The sequence below is a fragment of the Gracilinanus agilis genome, chromosome 1 (assembly GCF_016433145.1).
Source record: "Gracilinanus agilis isolate LMUSP501 chromosome 1, AgileGrace, whole genome shotgun sequence".
NCBI classification, from domain to species: domain Eukaryota; kingdom Metazoa; phylum Chordata; class Mammalia; order Didelphimorphia; family Didelphidae; genus Gracilinanus; species Gracilinanus agilis.
Window position 1 is genome coordinate 255,232,289 of NC_058130.1, and position 25,981 is coordinate 255,258,269.

Here is a 25,981-nt window from a genome sequence, read left to right on the forward strand (position 1 = left end):
AGAGGCCTAACTCATCAAGGGTGAGAGTTGTTTGGTTCACTTTATTTTTTTGTTGTTCATTTTATCTTTATTTCATTTTAATAACAAATTTTAATAACAAATTTCCACATATAATTTCCAAAGTTATATGATCCAAATGGTCCCCCTCCCTTCTTCCCTCTCCTCTCCTGGAGCTGACAAGTAATTCAATCTGGGTTATACATGTATTATCACACAACACATATTTCCATATTGTTCATTTTTATAAGTGAATGATCTTATAAAGTCAAAACCCCAAATCATATACCCCAATAAATAAGTGATAAATCATATGTTTTCATCTGCATTTATACTCCAACAGTTCTTTCTCTAGAGGTGGAGAGCATTCTTTGTCCCTCAGAATTGTCCTGGATTATTGTATTGCTGTTAGGAGCAGAATCTATAGCATTTGATCACTCCACAATGTTTCAGTTACTGTGTACAATGTTCCTCTGGTTCTGCTTATTTCACTCTGTTTCCGTCTGTGAAGGTCTTTCCAGCTCTTTCTGAAATGTCCATCGCTCCTTACAGCACAATAGTATTCCATCACCATGGTATACCACAATTTGTTCAGCCATTCCCCAACTGAGGAACATCCCTTTAGTTTCCAATTCTTTGCCATGTTTGGTTCACTTTAAAAGTCATCACATGCAGTTAGATGTTGAATAAATACTTTGGCAGGAAGGTGGGGATGTACCTGGAATCAAGCACATTCGAAGGGTGGGAAAAGTGTGGTCAGTTGTTCATGAAATGTATGGGGCCATGCCCAGGGAGGGTCCTTATATAGACATGGTCATTAGAAAAAGATATCTGATATTGCTGTGCCTGACAAAGTCCCGTTTTCCCCTGCCACTAAGGAAGAACTAATTTGAGAAATAATTTTTCCTTTAAATAATCTTCACCATCAGGATTAGGGGGAAAGCATTTATTAAGTGCCTACTATTTGTCAAGGCCTTTACATTTACATTTAATCACCACAACTACTCTGTGAGATAGATGTTATTGTTATCTTCATTTTATAATTGAGGAAAATGAGACAGCACTTAGGAGACCTGTCTAGGATCATACAGATAGCAAGTGACTAAGGCCAGATTTGAATTCAAGTCTTCCTGAATCCAGGTCCAGGAATCTATCACTGGTATCACCTAAATCCCTTTGTTACTTAATGTATTGCTTAAGGGATGTCCATTTCTTAGAGATGTAGGGGATTTTTTTTAATTTCTGTCTTATCAATATTAAATATTAGTTCCAAGGCAGAAGAGTCATAAAGGCTAGGCAATTGAGGTTAAATGATTTGCCTGAGGTCATACAGATAGGACGTATCTGAGGTCAAATTTGAACCCACAACCTCTTGTCTCTGGGCCTGACTCTATCCACTGAGCCACCTAGATGCTCCCAGTGCTGAGTGATTCTAACATGATGCCCACCTTTTGATCACTTTTCCTGTCTCTTCTATATTTTAAAGCCAGGGAACATCAGACAGATGAGTACAATAAACTATAACTATCTGATTCAGAGCATTCCATGCCTGAGCTGGCCAAATCCTTTACAATGGATCTATAGGGATTTGGTCTGAGGGAACTGACCATGGCCAGCAGTTACACCACTGGGGAGAAGAAAGGTCAAGTTAGCTCCTGGGATAACTCATCCCAGGCCCCTAAACACCTTACCTTTCTAGATATGCCTGTATAACCACCAGCTGGCACTCGAAAGTAAGGGAAGTAAGAGACAGGTGGCTCAGTGGATAGAGAACCAGGCATGTAGACAGGAGGACCTGGGTTCAAATCTGGCCTTGGACGTTTCTTAGTTGTGTGATATCTGGGGCAAGTCACTTTACCCCAGTTGCCTAGTCCTTGACCTTCTGTCTTAGAATTCTTACTAGGACAGAAAGGAAGAATTTTCATAAATTATTAATTAAAATTTTTAAATAAGAGTCAGTAGGGCAGGCCAAGGAAGTTGTCAGTAACCTTCTGAATTAGGGGTCCTGGCTAGACATGCCTCAAGAACTCACTCCCACTTCCCTTTTCATGGGCGGAAATTTCTTACTATCAAAGGAGTCTTTGTTGAAATCACTGACTAACCCCTGCCAATAACTAGCAAACAAAAGAGAAAATGGGGCACTGGATCTTTATTCCTTCAGACTGAGCCACATTTCATCAGCTGACTATGGGATCTCTATTTCATGCTGCTTGCTTTAAGAAAAAAAATGTATTCTGGTATACTTTATTTTGTTGTGCTTAGCTTTCTTGTATTCCACAGATATTGCATTTTTTGGCAAATTGAGGATGTGTGGCAACCCTGCATCAACTGAGTCTTTTGGGGTAATTTTCTCCACATGTCATATCTCTTTGTCACATTTTGGTAATTCTTGCAACATTTAAAATTTTTATATTTTTATTATATCAGTTATGCTGATTCGTGATCAGTGGTCTTTGATATTACTATTGTAATTATTTGGGGGTGACACCAACTCCATCTATTTAAAATGGAAAACTTAATTGACAAATGTTGCATGTGTTCTGACTGCTCCACTGACCAACTGTTCTTTATCTCTCTCCCTGTTCTTGGGCCTCCTTATTCCTGGAAACAGAACAGTTTTGAAATGAGGCCAATTAAGAACCCTGCAATGGCCTCCAATTTGACCTTCCTAATTCATGGTTTTGATCATGCAGCTCCCCAGTGCAAAACCCTTTAATGGCTTCCCCCTTGTGTTAGAACAAATTTCAAAAGTGTTCAAGCAAAAGGAAGTGCCAACCAATGCGGCAAGCCCTATCATTGTCTTAGTTTAAGAAATTGCCACAGCCACCCTAACCTTCAGCAACCCCTCTAATCAGTCAATAGCCAGCAACATGGAGGTAAGACCCTCCACCAACAAAAAGATTCGGACTCTCTGGAAGCCCAGATGATGGCTGGCTTTTTTTGGTCATAAGATATTTTAAATTAAGGTATGTACTTTTTTTAGACATAATACTTTTACACACTTAATAGGCTATAGCCATGTTGATGAAGCTATGGCATGCATGCTGGAGTGTGCCGGAGGGGGCTGCTCCCTTCCCCCTCTTCACTGTGCCTGAGGACATTTCTCACCTCACCTGCCCCTTTGCTCAGCTTCCCAATGGGAGTGCTTCCTCCCTCCCCTATCTGGCAGGGGGTTCACATGTGGTGAGAGGGTTGCAATTTGGGCAATTGGTTGCTAAGAGTTCACTATCACTTGACTATAGTATAGTATAAAAATAACTTTTATATGCACCGGGAAATGAAAAAATTCATGTGACTCTCTTTATTGAGACATTTGCTTTATTGCAATATTCACTTTATTGCAGTGGTTTAGAACTGTACTTCCAAAATCTCTGAAGTGTCACAAATATACACACTTATTCCCACCCCATCTCCAAGATTTGGGAGGTATAATCCTCTTGTACCACCTCAGGTTCTGGGGAAGGGATCACTTTAAAATACTTTGTTAAGAAATTGAAAAAGGAGATTTAGTTCTTGCGTGCATTCAAAGACCTGGGCTCCCTCACTACCACAGTAGGATCAGTGATGTTTCTCTACAGCCTCAAAACAAACTTGAACCCATCGGTCGAGGACTAACCTCCAAACTCTAGACCACAAGGTCACTTCTGCATTTTTCCCCCCATTTCCTTCTTTCTTGCAAGGCAAAGGAAATTATGCATTTTGCTCCACAGCTTATCTTTGGAGGAGTTTCCTGATGTAACCTACCTTTGGGTTAGAGAGCCTTCAGGGTGGTACTGACCACTGGACCTACTGAAAAGACCTCCAAAACTCAGAGCTCTCTTGCTTTGGGGGGGGGGGGAAGGCATGGACAAGGTGGGAGTTATGGATCAGAAATTCCAGGAAGGCAGGGAATGGGAACTCAAAAGTCTAACATGGAAATCAAGAACTGCTGAGTTAAGCCATGATAGCCCATCAGAAGATCTGAACTGATCCTTTGCTGACTCACAGTGGAAGCTGCAGCACCAGGGAGGAGGCCAAGTGATGAGTTGGACCCTTTTGAAATCACTGAGGCCACTCTATCTGTCCCACCCTCACTCCCACCCTTCTGGTTAGCAATAGATGCGAGCTTCTCAGTTCCTGATGTGCTGTTTTCTATTTAGGTTTTATTTAACCACTCTGAAACTCTGTCAGCCAGCAATACTGCTAAACAGTGTGTTTTATTTTCGCGGCTTTCAGAGACAGACACAGACAGGGAGAGAGACAGAGAGAGATAGAGACAGTAAGACAGAAATAGAGAGATCTACAAAAGAAACCGTCCTTTATTCTAAAGAGGAAAGGCTGAAAACAGCTGGAGCTGTGAGGACATAGTAGAAAGGATCTTGGCATAGGCATAGGGATTCAAATATGCCTAGAAATAAATTGCAAGCCAGGAGAAGAAACAGGCTTTAAGGGACCAAAATATAAGAAAACTTACTGTTGTTTTTTAATCACCAGTGACAAATCTTGGGAGAACTGGATTTGAGAGGAAAGCTGTTACCCACAGGGAAGAAGCAGCTGAATGAAAGTCAGCGCCTCCTAGCACTTAGCATGATAGGTGTCCCTTATAAAGGCCAAATGTTTGTTGACTTCACAGAGAGGAAAGGCCCTCTTTCCTTCCATCCATCCCATTTCCCCACCAATTTTGGCCACCAATTTGACCTTCCTCATTCATCATAATAATGTAATAATTAACAAAAATAAAAATAAATAATTTTAAAAAACATAATCAGCTTTGATCATGCAGCTCCCCATTTCAAAACTCTTTAATGGCTCCCCCACTGTATATAGAACAAATTTCAAAAGTGCTAACCTGGCTTTCCAGAAACTCTACAATCTACCCTTCAACTTAGAATTCCACTACTCTTTCTATACATCCCCATACACTAGACCAGCACTGGTGAAGTATTGGCACATTTGCTGGATGGTGGAGGGGGGTTGCTGCTCCATTCCCCACTCTTCCCAGAGCCTTAGGACATTTTTTGCATGCTCCACCCCTCTGTCCAGCCACTCAAAGTGAGCACTTCCTCCCTCAGCTCTCTGGGATAATGTGAGAGGCTCATAGGCAGCTTGAAGTTGCAGTTTGGGCACCTGAATGCGAAAACATTTGCCAACACTGCTTAGACAATCTGATTTCATAGTCACAGAGAATATATTTTCATCCTCTCACCTCAGTGCCTTTGCTCATGCAATTCCCTCTACCTGGATCACCCCACTCCTTTCTGATTCTCCATTAAGTATGATAAAAACTGTGTGGGCAGCTGTTTTTATTTTTGTCTTTGAGTCCCTAGCACTTAGTAAGTGCTTAAAAAAGATTGTTGAATTGAAATGAATTGCATCATCATCTCTACCCATCTGTCAAGGCTCAATGTAACCTTCATCTTCTATGAGACCTTCCTTGATCACTCCAACCCATAGTGATCTCTTCTTTGCTCTAATTGCCACAGCATTAGTGCTATCGGGTATATGAGATGTTCAGGAAGGACTAGCACCTCTGGTGGGAGGGTTTGCCCAGCCTTTTCGGGGCTGCTCACCCATGTTGGGTGTTAATCTTTCACTCTCCTCTCACCTGTGACTCCAAGAAGTTGTAGTATGGGCAACAGATCTACCCTACATAGGTGAAGACTTCCCCTGTGGAAAGTGTGGATGAGGACAATTTGTTCTAACAGCCATGAAGGTACTGTGAAGCATGTAGAGCTTGGTCAGACATGGAAGATGCCAGGGACATCCAATGCATCCTGGGCCATCACCAGTCATTCTGACTTTTGTTTTGTCACTGGACTTTGATGACTCCAGAAGAGAAAGTGAGACTGATGACTGTGTAACTCTGCCTCCTTTTAATGCAATTCATGAGCAAGTCAAGACATCACTCTGTGATGTCATTGGTACTCTTTGACAACAGCATTAGTGAAAGTATTTGGTACATGGCACATATTACCTCCTATTGGCTTTCCTGAATATCAGTGGTCTTCTTATCTGCAAGGGACCCCACCCCCTTGTAAGGGTGGTTAGGGATTACTCTGGTGACAGTGATTTCTAGTAGAATGTAAGAAAGACCCTTGAAAGTAGGAGCTGGTCATTTCATTTATTTTTCTTTATAACCCTAATACTTACTTGCTGTATCTTTTACATTGTCATTTGTCTTTGGGGGCAGGAGTGGGAAAGAGGGTCTATCATGTGATTTTATCAATTTGAGGAACTCCCAGATTATATAGAAACTATTTCATCAGCATGGAAACTCCCTCCATCAACACCAATCAACAATTGGCAGCAATTTATAGTTTAGGAAGTTGTCAATGGTTGTTCAGATAGTGCATTCTGGAAACAGAACTTGAACCCAGGGCTTCCCTGTCACTTCTTTCTAAGAACCTTGCACATACCTCTTGAGATGAATCGACTTAAGTTAAATAGGATTGAATTGCCAAGTAAGTCAGTACTCTGGGGTCAGGGGAAAGAGAGTGAGAGCTTGACATGTTCTGTGATACATATGTCTGTGGTCACTTACTTTGGTGCCCAACTGTTCTTGGTGTGGTGGATGACTCTAATCCACTTTGACTAGTCCTAGGACCCTCCACTGCCCACACTTCATGACAGTGACCAGACTTCTAAGTAAGGTACATTCTATATGCTCTGCTCACACTGGCTTTTAGTCATGACAGAAAGTGGCAGAGATACTCTTATTCAGAGGTGGGGGAGGGGGGTTGGAGTAGATAGAGAGAGACTCCATGGAATGGAAGCCATTCTTCAGGAATTTGTTCACTGAGTGAAGGGCTATGGTGCCAGCATCTCTGCTCCTTCTCACCTGAAGAAACTGATCCCCATTCTAGGTAGGAGGATCACCTATACTGCATTTTCTTTTTTAGTGTTTTACCAATAATGTCTTTTTTCTTAATGGCATAGTCATTTCTCAATATTCACCCCAACCCAACACTGAACCATTCTTTGTAACAGCAAAATAAAAATAGCAGCAGCAATAACAAAACCTCGGCAAAGTCAAATAACAAAGCAAATATACTTGATAGTATACGCAACCTTATGTCTCTCAAAGTCCCCTACCTCCTTACTGAGCAGAAGGAAGTGCATTTCATCATATATTTTCCAGGGCCAAGCTTGTTCATGGGAAGTAATTTATTTTCAACTGATTTTGGCGTTATTGAAGTCCTTATGTATCTTGTGATCTCAGCTTCCATCACCCTTCATCACTTTGTGCCTTTCCATGCTTCTCTCAGTTCTTCATATCCAGTAATTCTTATAGCATCTATATTGTTGTGGGGTACAACCAATGTTGTGGGATGTAATGGTGAACCTCTGGGTTCGGGAAGGATACCTTTTGCAAGAATGCAAGACTCCGAAACTTAGCTTAAAAGTAAAAAGAGAGATTTATTAGTAAGATAGGATTATTGGCCAGCAAGACAGCATGAGTGGAACAACCCTGGGGGGTTGTTCCCAGAATGCTTCAGACCTGGGGTTTTTATATTCTTTACAACAATGAGGACATGATGTTGTGTCATGGTATGCGGTGATTCTAGAGTGGTAAACACTCAGGCATTTGGTGGGGTGTTTGGTCATCTGACCAGGGTCTGCCTGAAGACCCTCATAGTTTAGGGAACAGATGGATGCCTGAGATACAGCCCGATGGTATCAAGGTGTAACCTGGAGGTGCATCTCTATATCCATCCCATCTCAAACTAAAGGACGATCCAAGGATGATGATAATCTCAGGGTCTTATAGAAGTTATCAGAGGTTCTTGGGTTAGGAGTCACAGGGACAGAAAGGAGCTAGGGAATTTCCCTGCTTACAGTTTGCCTGGGTTATGGGGTACAATGCCCATGCCATCTATCATATTGCATTAATATAGCATAATTGGTTTAATCATTTTCTCATTCATAGACACCTACTTTGATCCAGGGTTTTTTCTACCACAAGAAGTACTGCTATAATTTTTTTTTTAATGTGAAGTCTTTTTGTCCTCTTGAGGTACATACTCATTAATGAGCTTGCTGGGACAAAGGATGTGAATAGTTTGTATATATTTTACTCGTTGGGGGAGTCTCAATGACCAAACAAAAAAAAGTATATTTTAATGAATGCAAAAAAAAGATCTCCTTTAGCAGATCATGTGTTGGTTTATTGATTTAGATGAAAATCACCATCATTGTGAATCCACTAAGTCTTTTCAACTCACACTGTTTCCCATAGTCACAGAAGGAGCAAGCTTCTTTTGATTGCAGTTTGGTTTTTTGCTTCTTTTTTGTCTTGCTTTTGTTTCATAATGTTGATTGTTCTACTGTCATCCATTCGAATTAATTCCTATGGGTCTGGTTTTGATTGAGAAATGAGGTTTGTGGGGAGAATAAACTGTGAAAGGCAATATAACTGGGTCTAGCAGGAAACTAAAGCTAAGGCTATGTGTCAAGAGCACCAGTGAATAGATTTCTTTCTTTTCCTTCTCCTTTCTCTTCCTCCCTACTCGCTAGTTTCCTGACCACTTCTTTTCTGTAGTTCCTCCATCTCTTTTATCTGTTTTCTACTTAGAAGCCGCCCTGAATCCACAATGGGACAGACTCCACCGGTGGCCTCCCGTGCCCTTTTCCTGCTAATAGGTGAGTAAGAGTCACCCAGAACTGGCACAATAGAAGGCTCCTGGCGGAGGAAGAGGTCAGACATTTTAGAGATTTGTTGGATGGAGAGGAAGAGCTGAATAAACATGAATAGAAATAGAGGGGCAAGGGATGGGGTTGCTGGGGGGGGGGGGGCAATTGTGCTGGAGCCAGATCTTACCCTCTAGCTGATTTTAAATTTTCAGTGTGAGCATTCAGAGTGTCAGTCAGGCATCTCAGAAATAAGCCAACTTTACAAGACAGAGCCTGATTTACTGATTTAGTTTTAATAAAGTGTTGGAGAAAATGTTAATAATGCAGATTAAATTTAAATGTGCAATGTGCATACATTTTTGGAGAGTCAATTGTTAAACATTTTTTCTTACATACCCTTGAACTGAATACACATGAATAAGAATGAGGGATAGGACTCTATAAAGGGACTGAGATTAGGGGTTTAAGATCCTATTGGGAAAAGGATTAAAACTAGGAGTACTTTTCTGTGTGGCTAGAATGTCTTTAGCAATCTAGGAAGGGAAGAGAATAATGTTATATAGCACCTACCATGTGTCAGGAGAACTATGCTAAGCACTTTACAAATATTATTTCATTTGATCCTCAAAAAATCATATAAGGTAGATACCATAATTATGCTCATTTTATAGTTGAGGAAAATAAGGCAAATAAAAATTAAGTGACTTATCCAAGGTCACACAGCTTGTAAGTTTCAGGCAAAAATTCAGCTCTGGTCTTTCTGACTCTAGGACAAGAGCTACCATTGAGCCACCTAGCTGCTAGTTAGCTACTACTGAACCTATGGACTCCTCAGAATTTTTTTTTTTAAGTCATAATTGAAGGAAAGGAAATGCTAAACTTCAGTTAGAGGCTAGTGGAGATAATGAAGTGATTTGTTTTTTTCCCATCCAAGTTCATAGTAGCCCTGAAGTCTATCCTCTGCCAACTTGGGAGTCCATGGACTCTAGGTTAAGAACTCTTGGATAAGACTAAGAAGAGTGAGAGGCTAGATCTCTTGCCCTTTTTTTCCTAGTTCTGATTTCCTAGGAACTAAAATCATGATAATAACAATAAATCTTAAAAGTACACTAAAGTATTTATTGTATCTAGCATTTGAAGGAGGAGGAAGAGGAGAAGAAGGAGGAGGAGGAGGAGGAGGAGGAGGAAGAGGAGGGATTGGAGCAGAGCTGACTCTTATTATCTGATTTCTGAAGGAGGAAAGATAGAAATGGACTATTTCCCTTTTTTGTATATTTTCTTCAGGGAGTGAGGGAAAATAGGGAAGGGTAAAATCAAAGAAGAAAATTCTAGTTGTTTAATGGAGAGATTACACAACTGAGTAGAAAGAAGAAAAGTATATTGGGCAGAGCAATAGGACAGCAAAAGGGCAACTGGTTAACAGTGGAAATATATAGGAAATCCAAGCGCCAGAAGAAATGGCACTAATTATTACCTTAGAGAAAAGTGTGGTTGAGGAAAGAGATAAACACCGAGGAAAACAACAAACCTGGAATAGGTCTATGAGAAGTCTGGAAAGTGGTAAATTTTAGAAGAGAAATCTAAGGAAAGAAGGAACACATCCCTTTTCAAATCATCTCCTGCCATCCCTCTCTTCAGGGTTAATCTCTTGTCATGGTTTCAATTTGGACACTGAGAATCCAACAATCTTCCAGGAAAATGGAGCTGGGTTTGGACAGACTGTGGTCCAGTTCAAGCAAGCTGGGTAAGGACTTTTATTTCCTCATCTGTAAAATTGTGTGCCTCAGTGGATAGAGTGCCTGAAGTCAGGAAAATTCTCATTTTGAATTAAAATATGACCTTCATTTGCTAGCCCTGTGTCATTTGACCCTGTTTGTCTCAGTTTCTTCATCTGCAAAATGAGCTAGAGAAGGAAATGGCAAACCAATCCAGTTTCTTTGCCAAGACCAAATTGGGTCACTAAGAATCAGACATGACTGAAAAGACTGAACAACAACAATAAAATAAAGAAATTGGACTAAATGATTTCTCCAACCTCTAAGGTCCCTTTTAAATCTGTAATCTTATCATTTGGAAGTTAAGAGGTTTGGAGAAATTTTTATCCAACCCCCACCAGCCCCCAATTTGATCTCATATGTCTTCTCCATTTCTAACAGTTCAAGAGAAAAGTCACAAGCATCCCTCACTCAGACTCAAGAATTCTATAAGGATTAAAACAAAGCTATGAATTACAATAATTCTCTGCCTATGAAAGCCTTCCTTTCCTCTATCTAGATTATGTTCCCCTCTTCTTCCCCTTCCCAGTTCCTTCTATATAATATGGCATTCTCCTCCTTTCTTTATTGCTCCCAAATGGGAGATCTTTTGTATACTTTGTCCCTTGTGGTATCATTAGATTCAAGCTTCTCCCCACAGACTGGTGATTGGGGCGCCCCTAGAGAGAACATCGCCTAACCAAACAGGGCAACTCTACAACTGTGAATTTGGCACTGGCACCTGTATGACCATTCCCATTAATAGTGAGTAACAGCCCCTGGCCTGGGATGTCATCCTATATTCTTGCTGTTCTCTCTACTCTAGGACTTTAGGAAATACCTATTAAGAAATTCAGGAAACCCAGCCGTCCTTCTCCTCAGCCCTACCTCACAGACTTGAGTTCCTTGTCTAGAATTAAGTTGCCAATTCCCCACCATTTAACTTGTAACTTTCTCACCCTTGTTGCTCTCTCCCATCCCCATCCCCCCTCAAAATGTGTGTGTGCATGCATACACCTGCACACATACATCTGGATATTTTTCCTTGGACTTTCCAGACCCTACTTATCTCTTAGAATGGAGACATCCTCCACTGTAGCTCTCAGCATAACTGTGCATTAGCCCAAATAGTTGATCCTTGCCCCCTCCCCCAGTTCTATGTACTCTATGTTGTGTGACTATGCATGTCTGGATCTCCTCAGTCCCTCCAGAGGCAGTAAACATGTCCCTAGGACTTACTTTGACGACTGAAGAAAAATCCAAAAAGCTTTTGGTAAGTTAGCCCAAATAATGGGAGAATAATGGAGTCCAGAAGGCAGGGAGGGGTGGGGATTGGACAGTCAAATGTCTAAATGTGGAAAGAGTTGGTGTTTTGGAGAAGAGTTTCCCTCAAACTCCTTCTGATCCCCAGGCCTGTGGTCCTATAGTCCACCGAACATGCAAGGAGAACGCATATATAAATGGCTTGTGCTTCATGTTGGATTCGGACCTGAAGCAGGAGTTTAATTTCCCTGAATCCCTACAAGGTAAGTCACTAATTGGGATGCCTGGATGCTGGTGGGGAGGATATGAAAAGAGCAGCCTCAACTGTGGTTGAACCGATAGTGGATATGATATATCAGTGAGCCACAGTTCACAGCAGCCTGAAATCAACTTCTTTTATAACAACAAAGATACGATATCTCAGTTTTAATCTTACAATGTTGAGAAAGGAGAGATTATTTGCCTGATGTTGACTCAGTCTTTTTAGGGGTGTTTCATCAGACCCTCAAGGACACATGTAATAAGGGAATAAAGCAAGTGGATGGGGTTTGTGGGTCCGTAAGTCAATAGGTGGGAAAGGAGGGTGCAATAGTGGAGGTGGTAGATTGAGGTGGTAGGAGAGATGTAAGGGAATGGCTGAGTTTAGGGAAATATAGGACGATGAAGTATAATGAGCTACAAGGGGAGAGGATGAGGTAATTGGGCAGGCAGCTGCAACAGGGAGACACACACTGGGTACCCAGGCTTGAGACAGAGGACACTGAAGGGAAACAGGTTGAACCCTTCCAGGTAGGAAGGGCACTTCTACAAACAAAGGTTGGGGCCAGTCAGAAATGGTTTGAAACTAGAGGGCTTTCTAGTCATTTTCTCAAGTTCACAAAGACAGAGTCCCAGGGCTCTTCCCCGTCTGTGAAATAGAAGGGCTTCTCAGAGGAAGTATAGAGATCACCACTTCCTCCAAGATGGATGCCTCCAGCTCCCCTCAGGAACCAAAGAGAAATAATTCCTTTCTCTTCTTAACCCTCTTTTATGGTTCAACCGATGGTTTAGCAAAAGGTTTGATTAAATAACAACCGAGTTTATTAAGTTTCAGGGTTGATTATAAAGGACAGAGGGATACAAGGTTTCTCTGACAACCACCTAGGGAGAAGCTCCAGGTGGGGGAGGGACACAGGAATGGCGTGGACTGAGAAAGAGCCTGCCCTGACTCAACCCCGGAGGCTTTGTTGCCTTTAAGGTTATGGAAGTTACACACAATGAATCAGGAGATAGTTTGTATCAAGGGTAAGCCCTACTTGTCAATGGGGAAAACCAAGCCTTCAAAGTTTGTTTGCTACCACCCAAAATCCACCCTTCTCCCAAAACCCAGAGGAAATCAGGAAAGGAAATGGGGAATGAAATAGGGAAGGTCAGGGAGATCCAGAGGAATTAGCTAAGCTACAAAATCTCAAGAGAAAAGCACAAATTCAAGGCCAGGTTTCAGCCAGAAGGCCCAGCTTAGTTGCCCCTTCCGCTCTGTCCAAGCCTCAGGGATCAACTGCCCTTAGTCAGGGTTCTAAGCCCTCTTAACTGCCAGAAATTCTGCAGTTAGCATTTTTCAGGGTTGATTGCACCTCTGCACTATACACATCATATTTGATGTCCACAACATATAGATAGAGGCTACTTTCCAATGTATGATTATCCCCAAAGGGGTTGTTAGAATACTGAAATGCAATTAAACAGAGTCCAAGAGACTATAACACAACTGTGGGCCAGGCTGGCACCATCCAGAGGATTCTTTCTGAGGTCATAGAATCCCTGAGTCCTAGCCAGAGCAAAGATTCATTCATTCATTCATTCATTCATTCATTCATTCATTCATTCATTATTTCAAAACTATTAAGCACCTACTATGTATCAAATATTCATTCATTCATTGTTTTAACAACTTTTAAGTGCCTGCTATGTATCACATTAATTAATTTAATTAAATTAATTAATTTAACATTGTTTCCACAACTATTTAAAAAAATATAAAAACCCTTACCTTCCGTCTTAGAATCAACATCGTGTATTGGTTCTAAGGCAGAAAAGTGGTAAGGGCTAGGCAATGGGGGTTAAGTGACTTGTCTAGGGTCACCCAGCTAAGAAGTGTCTGAGGTTAGATTTGAACCCAGGACCTGTCATCTTTGTGACAGACTCTCAATCCACTGAGCCACTTAGCTGCCCCCTGTTTCCACAACTATTAAGTGCCTATCAAATATTCATTCATCATTGTTTCAACAACTATTAAATGTCTACTATGTACCATACTAGGCCCTGGGAGGGGCACAAAGACAAATTATAAAATTAGTATATATTATATTGTATAATAATAAAATTATTATTAAAATTATAAAAATATATAAAATTACAAAGATTAATGATAAAAAGGCAAAGTCCTTGCACTTTTGGAGTTTACACATGTACAAATCTACCATATACTTGAAAACACAAAGATTTTGATTTCATCAGCACAGAGAACTCTCAGCTTGGGAATGCCTTCCACAAATGCAACCATCTACAGCCAAGAGATCTGTCCTAGGGAGTTACCTGAAGCATATAGAGGTTAAATGACTTCCCCAGGTCACATAGGTATAAACATCAAAGGTAATATTGGAACCAAAGTCTTTCAGACTCTGACCCTTATACTTTATTTTCTCTTTCTGCTATAATTTAATAAGTAATTAATATACAGAATAGAGACTAGGATAAGAACATAAGAAAGGTAAAAAAGGTTTTCTTTCCCACAAAGAAATTATTATTTCAAATTGAGTGAGGATAAAGAGAAGGTGGTGGCTGTGGAGGAAGGGTAAAACTTCACCAAAGTCTTGAAGGTTAGCCAGGATTTCAAGAAAAGGAGATTGTTACAAATTTTGAAAAGCCTCGGGTGCCAGTCTATGATATATAGATTTTACTTGGCAGTCAACAAGGAACCAGTGAAAAGTTTTGAAAAGAAGAATGACACAGTAAGATTTGTGCTTTAAGAAAGAGTAATTTAATAGAGGTGTGAAGGATGGATTGAAGGGAGGCCATTTGCCCAAGATGACCAATTAAAAAGCTACTAGAATACTCTAGGCTAGTAGTTCTCAAACTTTTGAGTCTCTGGATCATTTTAAACTCTTAAAAATTATTGGGGACCCCAAAGAACTCTTGTTTATGTGGCTTATACCTATCAATATTTATCATGTTAGAAATTATCCATTTAGAAATAATAATTAATTAAAATGACAGTAATACATGTCAACATACATTTTTATTAAAATATGAAAATAACTGTTTTTCAAAAGAAAAAATTATAAAAGTAGCAATGTTTGACTTTTCTTTTTTCTTTTTTTTGCAAAGTTCTTCAATGTCTGACTTAACAGAAAACAGCTAGATTCTCATGTCCACTTCAATATTTAATCTGTTTCAATATGTTTCAATATGTTATGTTGGCTGAAGAATAACAAAATAATCTAGTCGCCACCCCTAACACACACACACACATAATAGCAGCAGCAGTAACAGCCGCAACAGTGAACAGCAGCAACAGTGGCTAGGTGACACAGTGAATAGAGCACTAGGCACAGACTCAGAAAGACCTGAATTCAAATCCAACCTCAAACACTTACCAGATAATATGATTCTGGGCAAGCCACTTTGCTCTTATCTACCTCAATTCTTCATCTGAGAAGGAAATGGGGAAACACCAGAGAAGGAAATGGCAAACAACTTCAATAATTTTGTCAAGAAAAATTGAATGATCACACAACAATTCACATACATACATACATACATACATACATACATACATGTATATGGCCAGGGGAAGAGTATTTCAATAAGCAAATAACATCTTGTGAACACATTCAAAAATTCTTAATTCAAAGATATTTTATGTTCCTAATTACATGTAATAATAATTTTCAACATACATTTCAAAAATTATAAGATCCAAACAGTCTTCTTTCTTCCCTTCCCTCCCCCCACTCAGAGATGATAAGCAATTTGATCTGGGCCATACATGTATTATGTAAAACCCAATTCCATATTTATCATTGTTGTAAGAGAACACTCATATAAAACCAAAACCCCAAAGTAAAACAATACATTGATGCAAAAGATGTTATGCTTTGATCCGTATTCATCTGACAGTTCTTTCTCTGGAGTTAATAGCATTCCCTGACATATGTCTTTCAGAATTATCCCAGGTCATTGCATTGCTGATAGTTTTCACAGTTGATCATATACAATATTGCTGTTACTGTGTATAATGGTCTTCCAGTTGTGAACACATTTTTTACCTTACTGACTGAACCGATGGCCCCAGGGGTCTTCAGATCATACTTTAAGAACCATTGGTCTGACTAATGCATTGTCAGTGGAGCTGTGAACTAATCTATTCTGGAGGGCAATTTAGAACTATGCCCAAAGGGCTAGAAGTCTGTGCATATTCTTTGATCTAGTAATGGCTCTACTGGAACTCTATCCCAAAGAGATAATAAAAAAGAGGAAAAGATATACTTGTACAAAAATATTTATAGCATCTCTTTTTTGTGGTGACAAAGAATAGGAAATTGAGTTGAAGTCCATCATTTGGGGAATGGCTGAACAAATTGTGGTACATGTTGGTGATGGAATACTATTGTGCTATAAGAAATGATAAGCGAGATGATTTCAGAAAAAAGTTGGAAAGATCTGCATGAACTGATGCAGAGCAAAATAAGCAGAATTGGGATAATGTTGTATGTAGTAACAGCAATATTATACAATGATGAACTGTGGAGACTTGGCTACTCTCAGCAGTGCAATGATCTGGGATAATCCTAAAAGATTTATGACAGGGAAGGCTATCCACCTTCAGAAAAAGAACTGTTAAGTTGGATGGATATGAATCAAAGCATAATATCTTTCAAATCAGTGTATTTCCAGTTCTATTTTAGAGTTTTGGTTATGTATGAGTGTGCTCCTACAATAATGACCAATATGGAGGTGTGTTTTTCATAATAATAAAAATAAATTTTATTTTAAAAAAATACAATACTCTTTTGAGTTTAAAATATTTTTTAAAAGAAATAATGGACTTTCAATAAAAAAAAAAAAAGAAACATTGGTCTGAGCAGGTGATAAGAAGAGCCCTCTTCTGGCATATACATCAAATGAGCTAACAATAGAAAGAAAGGCTTCATATACATCAGTGCAATAACAATCTGGAAAGACATTAAGTGTCCAGTAGTTGTCTAATGGTCAAATAGTGTTACATGAATAATAAAGTCTGATTGCACTATAAGTTGAATATAAATAGATTGTAGGCAGTGGAAAAAATGGGAATGGAGCAGATTTCAGATTTATTTTGGAGATAGAAGCAATAGGATTTAACTGCTGATAAGATCTGGGGGAAGGGAGAAGAAAGAATCAAAAGTAGCACAAAGATTTCAAATATAGAAGACAATACATTGACACTGACAGAAAGAGGGAAACCTGAAAGAGATTTAGGTTTGGGGGAAAAGATAAACTCAGCTTTGGGCATGTTGAATCTATGATGCCAAAAAGTTCAAGCAGAAGTGTGCTGTCTAGAAATCTCTAGATTTGGGAGTTATATAATGATAGTTGCAGTAATGAAAATGAGTGGATAGGACTTCAAAAAGAAATTGTGGGGGCAGCTGGGTAGCTCAGTGGATTGAGAGCCAGGCCTAGAGACAGGAGGTCCTAGGTTCAAATCCGGCCTCAGACACTTCCCAGCTGTGTGACCCTGGGCAAGTCACTTGACCCCCACTGCCTACCCTTACCAATCTTCCACCTATAAGTCAATACACAGCAGAAGTTAAGGGTTTAAAAACAACAAAAAAAAACAACAACAAAAAAAAAAGAAATTGTGCCAACTTGTGCCAGCCAGGCATATGTAGACTGTATTTGGTAAGCTATAGTTAACCATCGAAGGGTTTTGAATAGAGTCATCAAATTAACAAGCATATATTAAATACCCACTGCATTCCAGACACTATATCAAGTGCTGGCAGAGTAAAGGAGTAATTAGATTTATATTTGTTGTTTAGTCATTTCAGTCATGTCTGACTCTTTGTGACTCCATTTGGAGTTATCATGCCAAAGGTAGTAGAGTAATTTGCTATTTCCTTCTCCAGCTCATTTTACAGATAAGAAACTGAGGCAAACAGGGTTAAATGACTTGCTCAGGATCACACAGTTAGTAAGTGTCTGGTGCAGGATTTGAACTCAAGAAGATTAATTTTCCTGACTTCAGGCTCAGTATTTTACCACTATACCACCTACCTGCCCCATTGGGAAATAAATGTGATGTCAAAACAAAATATAGCAATAAAAATTTACTTTTATTTGTTAAAAGACAAAAAATACATACAAGATAAAAAAATACATGATTGAGTTATCTTCTACACTGATGAAAGAAATACCCATGTCAATGAGATCTCAAAAATTTAGAAACCCATACTCTGAAGGGAAGGGGACTTAGGGATTCTAGAATACTTAGAGGTAATGTCTTAGGATTCTAGTGAAGAAATAGGGTAGTTGGATTTTTGAGTGATAATGGACTTATCTAGGGACTTAGGTTAAGGAAATATCAAATAGTTATGTTCTGATGTCCCAAAGAACCTAAACACACACACTGACCATGTAGTTTTTTTCCTCTCAAATCTATTATTTTGTATCTAAGTGGCACAGTGCCAGTCGAACTCCTCTTACTGAGTTCAAATCCTGCCTCAAACACTTACTAGTTGTATAACCTTGGGCAAGTCACATAACTCTGCTTCAATATCCTCATTCATAAAACAAGCTGGAGGAGGAAATGGTAAACCACTCCAGTATCTTCACCAATGAGAAAAACTTCAAAGGAGATCACAAAGAGTTGGACACAACTGAAAACAACTCAACAACTATTATTTTATGATTATCATTATTTGTAATAAGTAATGGTTCATTCTCGTCCTTTGCCCAGAATGCCCAAAGCAAGCAAATGACATTGTCTTCCTGATTGATGGCTCTGGTAGCATTAGACCTCAGCAATTTGTACAGATGAAGAATTTTGTCATGACAGTGATGGACCAGTTCAAGGGAACCAATACACAGGTGAGGGCTCCGAGATGAATTGGGAGATATCCAAGTTACATTACTAGAAATAAGTAGGAATGGGAGCAGGGGACGAGAAGGATGAGTAGTGGGTTTGGAAGTCAAATCGTTTCAAAAAGTATGATAAAATTGGAGTAAATATCTGGTCTTTCTGGACAAGGGCTCTGAATGGGGACTTCTCTAGAAATAGTAACCCAAGACATTCTCCCCAACCTCTTCCAGTTTTCTCTGATGCAGTATTCCGATGACTTCGAGATACATTTCACCTTCAACAATTTCAAGAATGATCCTACTTCAAAAAACCTGGTTGATCCGATTGTGCAGCTAAGTGGGAGGACCCACACAGCCTCAGGCATTAGAAAAGTAGTGTAAGCTCTTGATTTATAAGTTGGATTAATACCATTTTAGAGTCTGCAGTGATCTTTGAGATTATATGGTCCTACCACTTACACCATGTAGAAATCCTTCCTACAGGATCCTTGAAACACGGTCTTCCAGCCTTTTTATCTAGACTTCTGATAGAAACACTCCCAAGGAGGGCTGTTTCATTGTTGGAGAGCCTTTATTATAATGGAAGCAAAATCTGCTTCCTTATAACCTATGGAGGCAGCTTATACAATGGATGCTTTTGGATTCAAGGACCTGGGTTCAAATCTTGTCTTTCACCTTTACTGAGTGACCTTGAGCAAGTCACTTGACCCCTCTGCCTCAGTTTCCTCCTCTGTAAAATTAGAAGATTGGACAAGAGAGTCTCTTGCTCTAAATCTATGATCCTAAAATCCTATATTATTTCACACAATGGTCCTGACGTAGCCCCACAAAATACTAAAGAACTAGAGTAGTTCCTTTATTACAGGGAAAGTGGGGCAGCTAGGTGGTATAGTGGATAGAACACTGGGTCTGGAGTCAGGAAGACTCATCTTTCTGAGTTCAAATCTGGTATCAGACACTTAACCCTGTTTGCTCAGTTTCCTCATCTATAAGAGGATCTGGAGAAGGAAATGGTAAATCACTTCCATACTTTTGCCAAGAACACCCCAAATTGAATCAGGAACAGTCATATATGACTAAACAACCCCAATATAACAGGGAAGGGGGTTCTTGATCCATAGAGTATAACATTTCTATAGAGTAGAACAGACCAACAGATAAAAAGACTGATTAAAATCCTTAGTCTTCTGTTCTTCTGAGTTATTTTATCTGGTTGTTTTTTTTTTTTGTATAATAGGGAAGGTTCAGAGAGCCCTATCTAGAGCATTAATGAATACCTCCTCAGACTAGGAGGTATCTTGTGACATCTAGTGGGAATCATATGAAATAACATGTAATGCACATGGCAAGTCTTAAAATGATCTTTTATTCTAATCAGTATTTAATGTGATTGTGATTGACTGTATCAATAATTTCTTAATATATTATTTAGTAGAGGGCCATGGGATTCTGTCCAGAAACTCAGTTTTATTCGACATTTTTATCAATTATTGAATAAAGGTTTCAACAGCAAATTTATATAGATTTGCACATAACACAAAGTTAGAGCAATAGCTAACATGACGAAAGACAACCCAGAAATCTAAAATGAACTCAATAGACTGGAACAATGGGCAAAAATTAATAAGATGAATACCAGATCACAAAATCTCAGCATTCAAAGGGATTTACAGGTCATATCAAAGATATTTCTGAACAATAGTTATCTCTACCATATTTCCAAGGTCATCCAGTCTTCACTTAAACACATCCATTGAGGGAGAGTCCAGTATCTCCACTGGTACCCAGTACTACTTTGGTATTTCTCTAATTGTTAAGAAGTAAAGCCTAAAATTGTCTTTGCAACCTCTATTCACTGCTCCTAACTCTGCCCTCTTTGGCCAAGCAGAACCCATCCAAATCCACTTTCATATGATAGAATTAGTAAAATCAGTCATTCAGTGAGCATCTATTAAGCACCCACTTCATTCCAAGTCTAGTGCTAAGTGCCAGGGATACAAAGAAAACCAAAAAAAGACCCTGCTCTCAAGAAATTCAGTCTATTGGGGGAGACAGCATGAAAGCAATGGCCTACAAACAAAATGTCTATAGGAGAAATTGAAGAAAATCAACAGAGGGAAGACCAAAGCATCAAAAGGGCTAGCCCTTCATATACTCGAAAAAATTGCCATGTTGGGGGCAGAGAGCAGATATCTGTTCTTCAGGGTAAACATTCCGTGTTTCAATCAGTATGACTATGCTAGAGACTCGCTTTAGATACCAAGTTCCTTCCTAAAATATCATGCCTAGAACTGAACAAAAAAGATGCTATGGGACACTCAACACCATGACTCGCCCCTAGACAATAATAATAATAAATTATCACTAAATAATTTGAAATACTTATTATTAATGTTTCATATATTACTTATGTAGTATCTATATTTATTTTAAAACATTTATTATCATATCATAAAATATAAAATACGATATATGAAATAACATATACAATACATTATTAAATATAAAATATAATTAAAATTATATTACATGTAATGTTTTAATTTTTTAATTTTTAAACCCTTACCTTCTGCCTTAGAATCAATACTGTGTATTGGTTCTAAGACAGAAGAGTGGTAAGGGCTAGGCATTAGGGGTTAAGTGACTTGTCCAGGGTCACACAATTGGGAAGTGTCTGAGGCCATACTTGAACCCAGGACCTCCTATCTCTAGTCCTGGCTCTCAATCCACTGAGCTATCTAGCTGCCCCCACATATAATATTTTAAAATACAATGTTAACATAAAATTTTTAAAATATAAAAATAACATAATAAGAATAAATAAGAATCATACACATACTTATAAAGATTTATATAATTATCATTTATGAATGATCTATTATTTATTTAAATATGTTTATTGTCATGATAATTATTCAAATACTATAAAATAATAACTGATCAGCACAATAATAGTCATATAAATACTTATTCTTATAAATATTTATAGGATTATTATTTATTTAAATATATTTATTATATTATATTAGTTATGTCAAATACTGTCATGAGTACTTTATATGATTTTTTCATGAATAGTTTATTATTATTATTAACCTAAAATATGGTGTCTAGGGCTGAACAAAATACTACAGATACTAGATGTCTGGGGCAGATGGTTTACCGAACTTAGAAAAACTAAGTTAGTCAACCAGGAAGCCAAGTCTTAATCAAGATTTGTGGCACATGATGCAAGGGAAGTCCACAGGCCATGGAGAAATACTGGGTTAATGTAGAAAAACCCAATGGAATATGGAATCTAAGTAGCTGAGGGGTCCCTGACAATCAAAATCAGAAGACTTTCTGTCTTGTCATCTGACTAGAACAATTCAAATTTTCCTGCTCAACCTCACCCTAACTGGCCAACCTCAGTGGATTTAAAGAACCTTGACCAGTTTTGACTAGTCTTTCTCCTTGTTTGGCAGAAGTAATTTCTCTGGATGAATGAAGAATCAAGATTTCATAGGGGCTTGAAACTCGAACCTAACCTTTTTCTCTTCTCTGTTATTGCCCTCCTGGGGATGAAAGTTCAGTCCCACCTTTGACTCAAAAGTTAATTGCAGGGAGTAGCCGGGTGGCTCAGTGGAATGAGAGCCAGGCCTAGAGAGGGGAGGTCCTGGGTTCAAATTTGACCTCAGGCACTTCCTAGTTGTGTGACCCTAGGCAAGTCACTTAACCCCCATTGCCTAGCCCTTACCACTCTTCTACCTTGGATCCAATACACAGTATTGACTCCAAGATGGAAGGTAAGGTGCTATACAAATAAAATTTTTAAAAAAAATTTTAAAAAAAAGTTCATTGCAAAAGAACAAGATGAGAGTCAGGACTAGACAGAACCTGGGAAAGTTCTAATAGGCTATGGAGCAATATGAGTCAGCTTTGTAACATTGCTATCAAATGTAATCTTGAGATACAGATTATAATATATAGTTTGAGTTCTGCTGAATTTTGGCCTAGTGAAATGGCATGGAGTATATTATTTGGTTGTGACCATCTCGTTTTAATCAAGATATTGCCAAATAGAGCTTATTCAAAGGAGAGTGGCCAGGATTTCAAGGTGTTTGGAAACTCTGAGTTATGAAGAATGGTTGAAAGCTCTGGGCAGCAGTGTGCTAGAACTAGCTTTTACCAGCTCCCAAAAGCTGTTTTTAAAATTTCAATGTGAGTGTTTTACCCCTTAGAAATGAGCAAGAGCTACTAACCAGATATTAATTATGGGTATCATGGGTTTATTTTACTCTTTTCTCCAGCTCGCGCACTTCTAAGGGAAGGTCTTGTTTGCTCTGATTTTTATTCCCTGGAACCCTGCTATTTTCTCATGGTTTTGAGTACTGGCTTCTCAGGATCTCTCTCTGGGTTGGCTAAGGTTAGGGACCTACAAATTTCACTGTGTCCTAAGTGATCTAGGCTGAAGTCCGATTATAGCCTCTGTGATCTGTACTTACAATTCTCTGATCCAGATTTAGGTCTGGGTGACACAAATTCCTGGTTGAGATGCTAATAAATTGATAACTGGCATATTTCAAGTCTATGTTGGGGTGGGGTTTGGGATATGTGTCTGTGAGAAGTGTTTATAGAAAATCCTATGAGATATGAATTTTTTTTTTTTTAGAAGTTATCCTTCTGGCATCTTAAGGATTTTTTTTTTTTTTTGCTTTAACATAGTTTTGAATTGTGGCAGTCATACATTTAACAGTTTAAATGTGAGTTTCTCCTTTTGAGAGTTCTATGAATCTTTATATTTAAAATGTCATTGTTTTTTATACTTCTAAGAGGTTTTCTCTTTCAATTCTCTGGAATTAATTTTTTCTTCAATCACTATAAATTTAAAGCTTTTGTTTCTTTATCCATTCTCCCATTCCGTTACTTCCAAATATGTTACTTTACAATCTTTTTCTACTTCAATTTTTTTCTGATCTTGAGGTTGTTGTCTCGTCTTTATCTCCTAGCATTCTTCTTTCTACTATATCAATTCTGATCCTATGTTTCCATGTTCTTTCTTTTTTTTTATTTTTTAAACCCTTACCTTCTGTCTTGGAGTCAATGCTGTGTATTGGCTCCAACGCAGAAGAGTGGTAAGGGCAGGCAACGGGGATCAAGTGACTTGCCTAAAGTCACACAGCTAGGAAGTGTCTGAGGTCAGATTTGAACCTAGGACCTCCCATCTCTAGGCCTGGCTCTCAATCCACTGAGCTACCCAGCTGCCCCCATGTTTCCATTTTCTTGACATTTTCTCCATGCTGATTTCAAAAATCGCAAAATTTCATCGTTACTTCCTCCTGAGATGTAATCATGTATTTCAGAAAGCCCCATATTGTTTCTTATGCAACTTTGGATGTTGTTTCAATATACATCCCTTCTGACAATTTCTCCTCTGCCTCCTATTTCAAAATATCTTCATTGTGTGAGTGCTCTCTTTCAGTTTGTTCATTGTTTATTTTTAACTATTATGTGAGAATTTCTGAAAATTTAATTTCAACATTCCTATTGTTTTTTTGAGGAGATTATAAAAAATGTAGGTTCCTATATAACCATCTACTCTGACATCTTCCCAAAGTCCTCCTCAAACATTTCCCCTTCACCCAGGTGTAGAAAACTAATTTTTTATTTGTTTGATGTTTTATTCAGTACCTGTAGAGCCTGGCACAGAGCCTTTTAAAATTAAGAAGGCACTTTATAAGTGATGATTGTATTGGAATAATGGTTAATGGGCCAATGGTTATTTATCAAGGAGACACCTCTACCTTACTTCAGGAACCTATTAAGTCCTTCCTCCACGCACCCCTTCTCCCAGAATTTATTCTAGCTCAGTCCTATATCATATTCATCTTCTACTCTCCTTTGTTCCAAATCAAACACACCTCAGGGATCAGTTAAAAAATGTATCACGTCCCTTTCCCAAACTCTCTGTGTTATCAAAGCTGCTGGGGCATTCCCCTCAAAATCTCTTAAATCTTTAGCAGAAATTGAAAACTGTCTCCCTTTCTTTCTTGAACAGACGAGAACTGTTTCAGGAATGGAATGGAGCCCGGAAAGATGCCACCAAGATCCTCATTGTTATCACAGATGGACAGATACAAGGAGATTCGCTGAATTATAGAGATGTCATTCCAGAGGCAGAGAGAGAGGGAGTCATTCGATATGCAATTGGGGTATGGAACAAGACTTTCTCCCTGGTTTTTTCTCAAGAAAGGATAGTTATTCTTGCCTTCTCTTCCCTGCAGTTTTCTCTTAAGAAACAAATGCACTCTTTAAAATTCCTTTGCCTATCTTATTGTCGGCTAACAAAGGAAACAAGTTGAGATTCCCTTTCCTCAGAGATTTCCAAAAGTTGAGAACCTGCTCCCATGCTGACTCTGATTCTGCTGCTATTCTCTGGTAATAGGTGGGGCGTGCCTTTAACACTCCATCTGCCCGGCAAGAACTCAGGACCATCGCCTCCCAGCCATCACAGGAGCATGTGTTTCAGGTGGATAATTTTGATGCTCTGAGGAACATCCAGAACCAATTGCAAGAGAAGATCTTTGCCATTGAAGGTGAGAAGAAATTCCCAGTGCCCAAGACCAGGGCCAATATCTTCCATCCCCCTACATGTCCCTAGATCTCTGGTCTCCTAAGCCTGATTCCGAAGTAATTAATTTTATACTGCGCTCTCTAGTAGATAGTCTCCTTCCTTTTTTTTTTACCAAAACACAAGTCTTTTGATTCCCAGCCTCTAAGTCCTTTCTAAAGCCTGTTCTCCTGAAATAGAATTAATTAGATTCTCTTCCCCTAATTTTCCTTATGTAGCTCTCTCTTTTTGTTGCTGTTGTTCAGTGAGACTCGATTCTTTGTGGCTCCATTTGGGGTTTTCTTGGCAAAGATACAAGAATAGTTTGCTGTTCCTTCTCCAGCTCACTTTACAGATGAGGAAACTGAGGCCAAAAGGGTTAAGTGACTCTCCCGGGATCATACAGCTTAAGATCTAAGGTGGGATTTGAATACAGGTTTTCCCAACTTCAGGAATGGTGCTCCATCCACTGTACCACCTAGCTGCCCACACAACCTTCTCTACCCTCTCTAAATTTGGGCATTTTGTCTTTCACAGGTACCCAGTCAGGGGGCAATAGTTCTTTTGAGCATGAGATGTCTCAGGAAGGCTTCAGTGCTGTGATCACCTCTGTGAGTGGATTTTACACAAAGCCAGGGGAGTGAGGAAATGGAGGACAAGTTTTGTAAAC

At 39.0% G+C, this 25,981-nt stretch overlaps 1 protein-coding gene across 1 annotated transcript in view; it reads left to right on the top strand.

The window, feature by feature from the left end:
- Positions 1 to 8,567: 8,567 nt before the first annotated feature.
- LOC123231277 (integrin alpha-M-like) overlaps positions 8,568 to 25,981 on the top strand; it is a 46,446-nt gene continuing 29,032 nt past the window's right edge. The window contains exons 1-10 of the mRNA XM_044657533.1: positions 8,568 to 8,616; positions 10,246 to 10,351; positions 11,023 to 11,126; positions 11,564 to 11,634; positions 11,773 to 11,887; positions 18,601 to 18,731; positions 18,954 to 19,099; positions 24,760 to 24,913; positions 25,147 to 25,297; positions 25,849 to 25,922. Coding sequence (XP_044513468.1) covers positions 8,568 to 8,616; positions 10,246 to 10,351; positions 11,023 to 11,126; positions 11,564 to 11,634; positions 11,773 to 11,887; positions 18,601 to 18,731; positions 18,954 to 19,099; positions 24,760 to 24,913; positions 25,147 to 25,297; positions 25,849 to 25,922 — 1,101 coding nt within the window. The remainder of the gene's footprint in view (positions 8,617 to 10,245; positions 10,352 to 11,022; positions 11,127 to 11,563; positions 11,635 to 11,772; positions 11,888 to 18,600; positions 18,732 to 18,953; positions 19,100 to 24,759; positions 24,914 to 25,146; positions 25,298 to 25,848; positions 25,923 to 25,981) is intronic.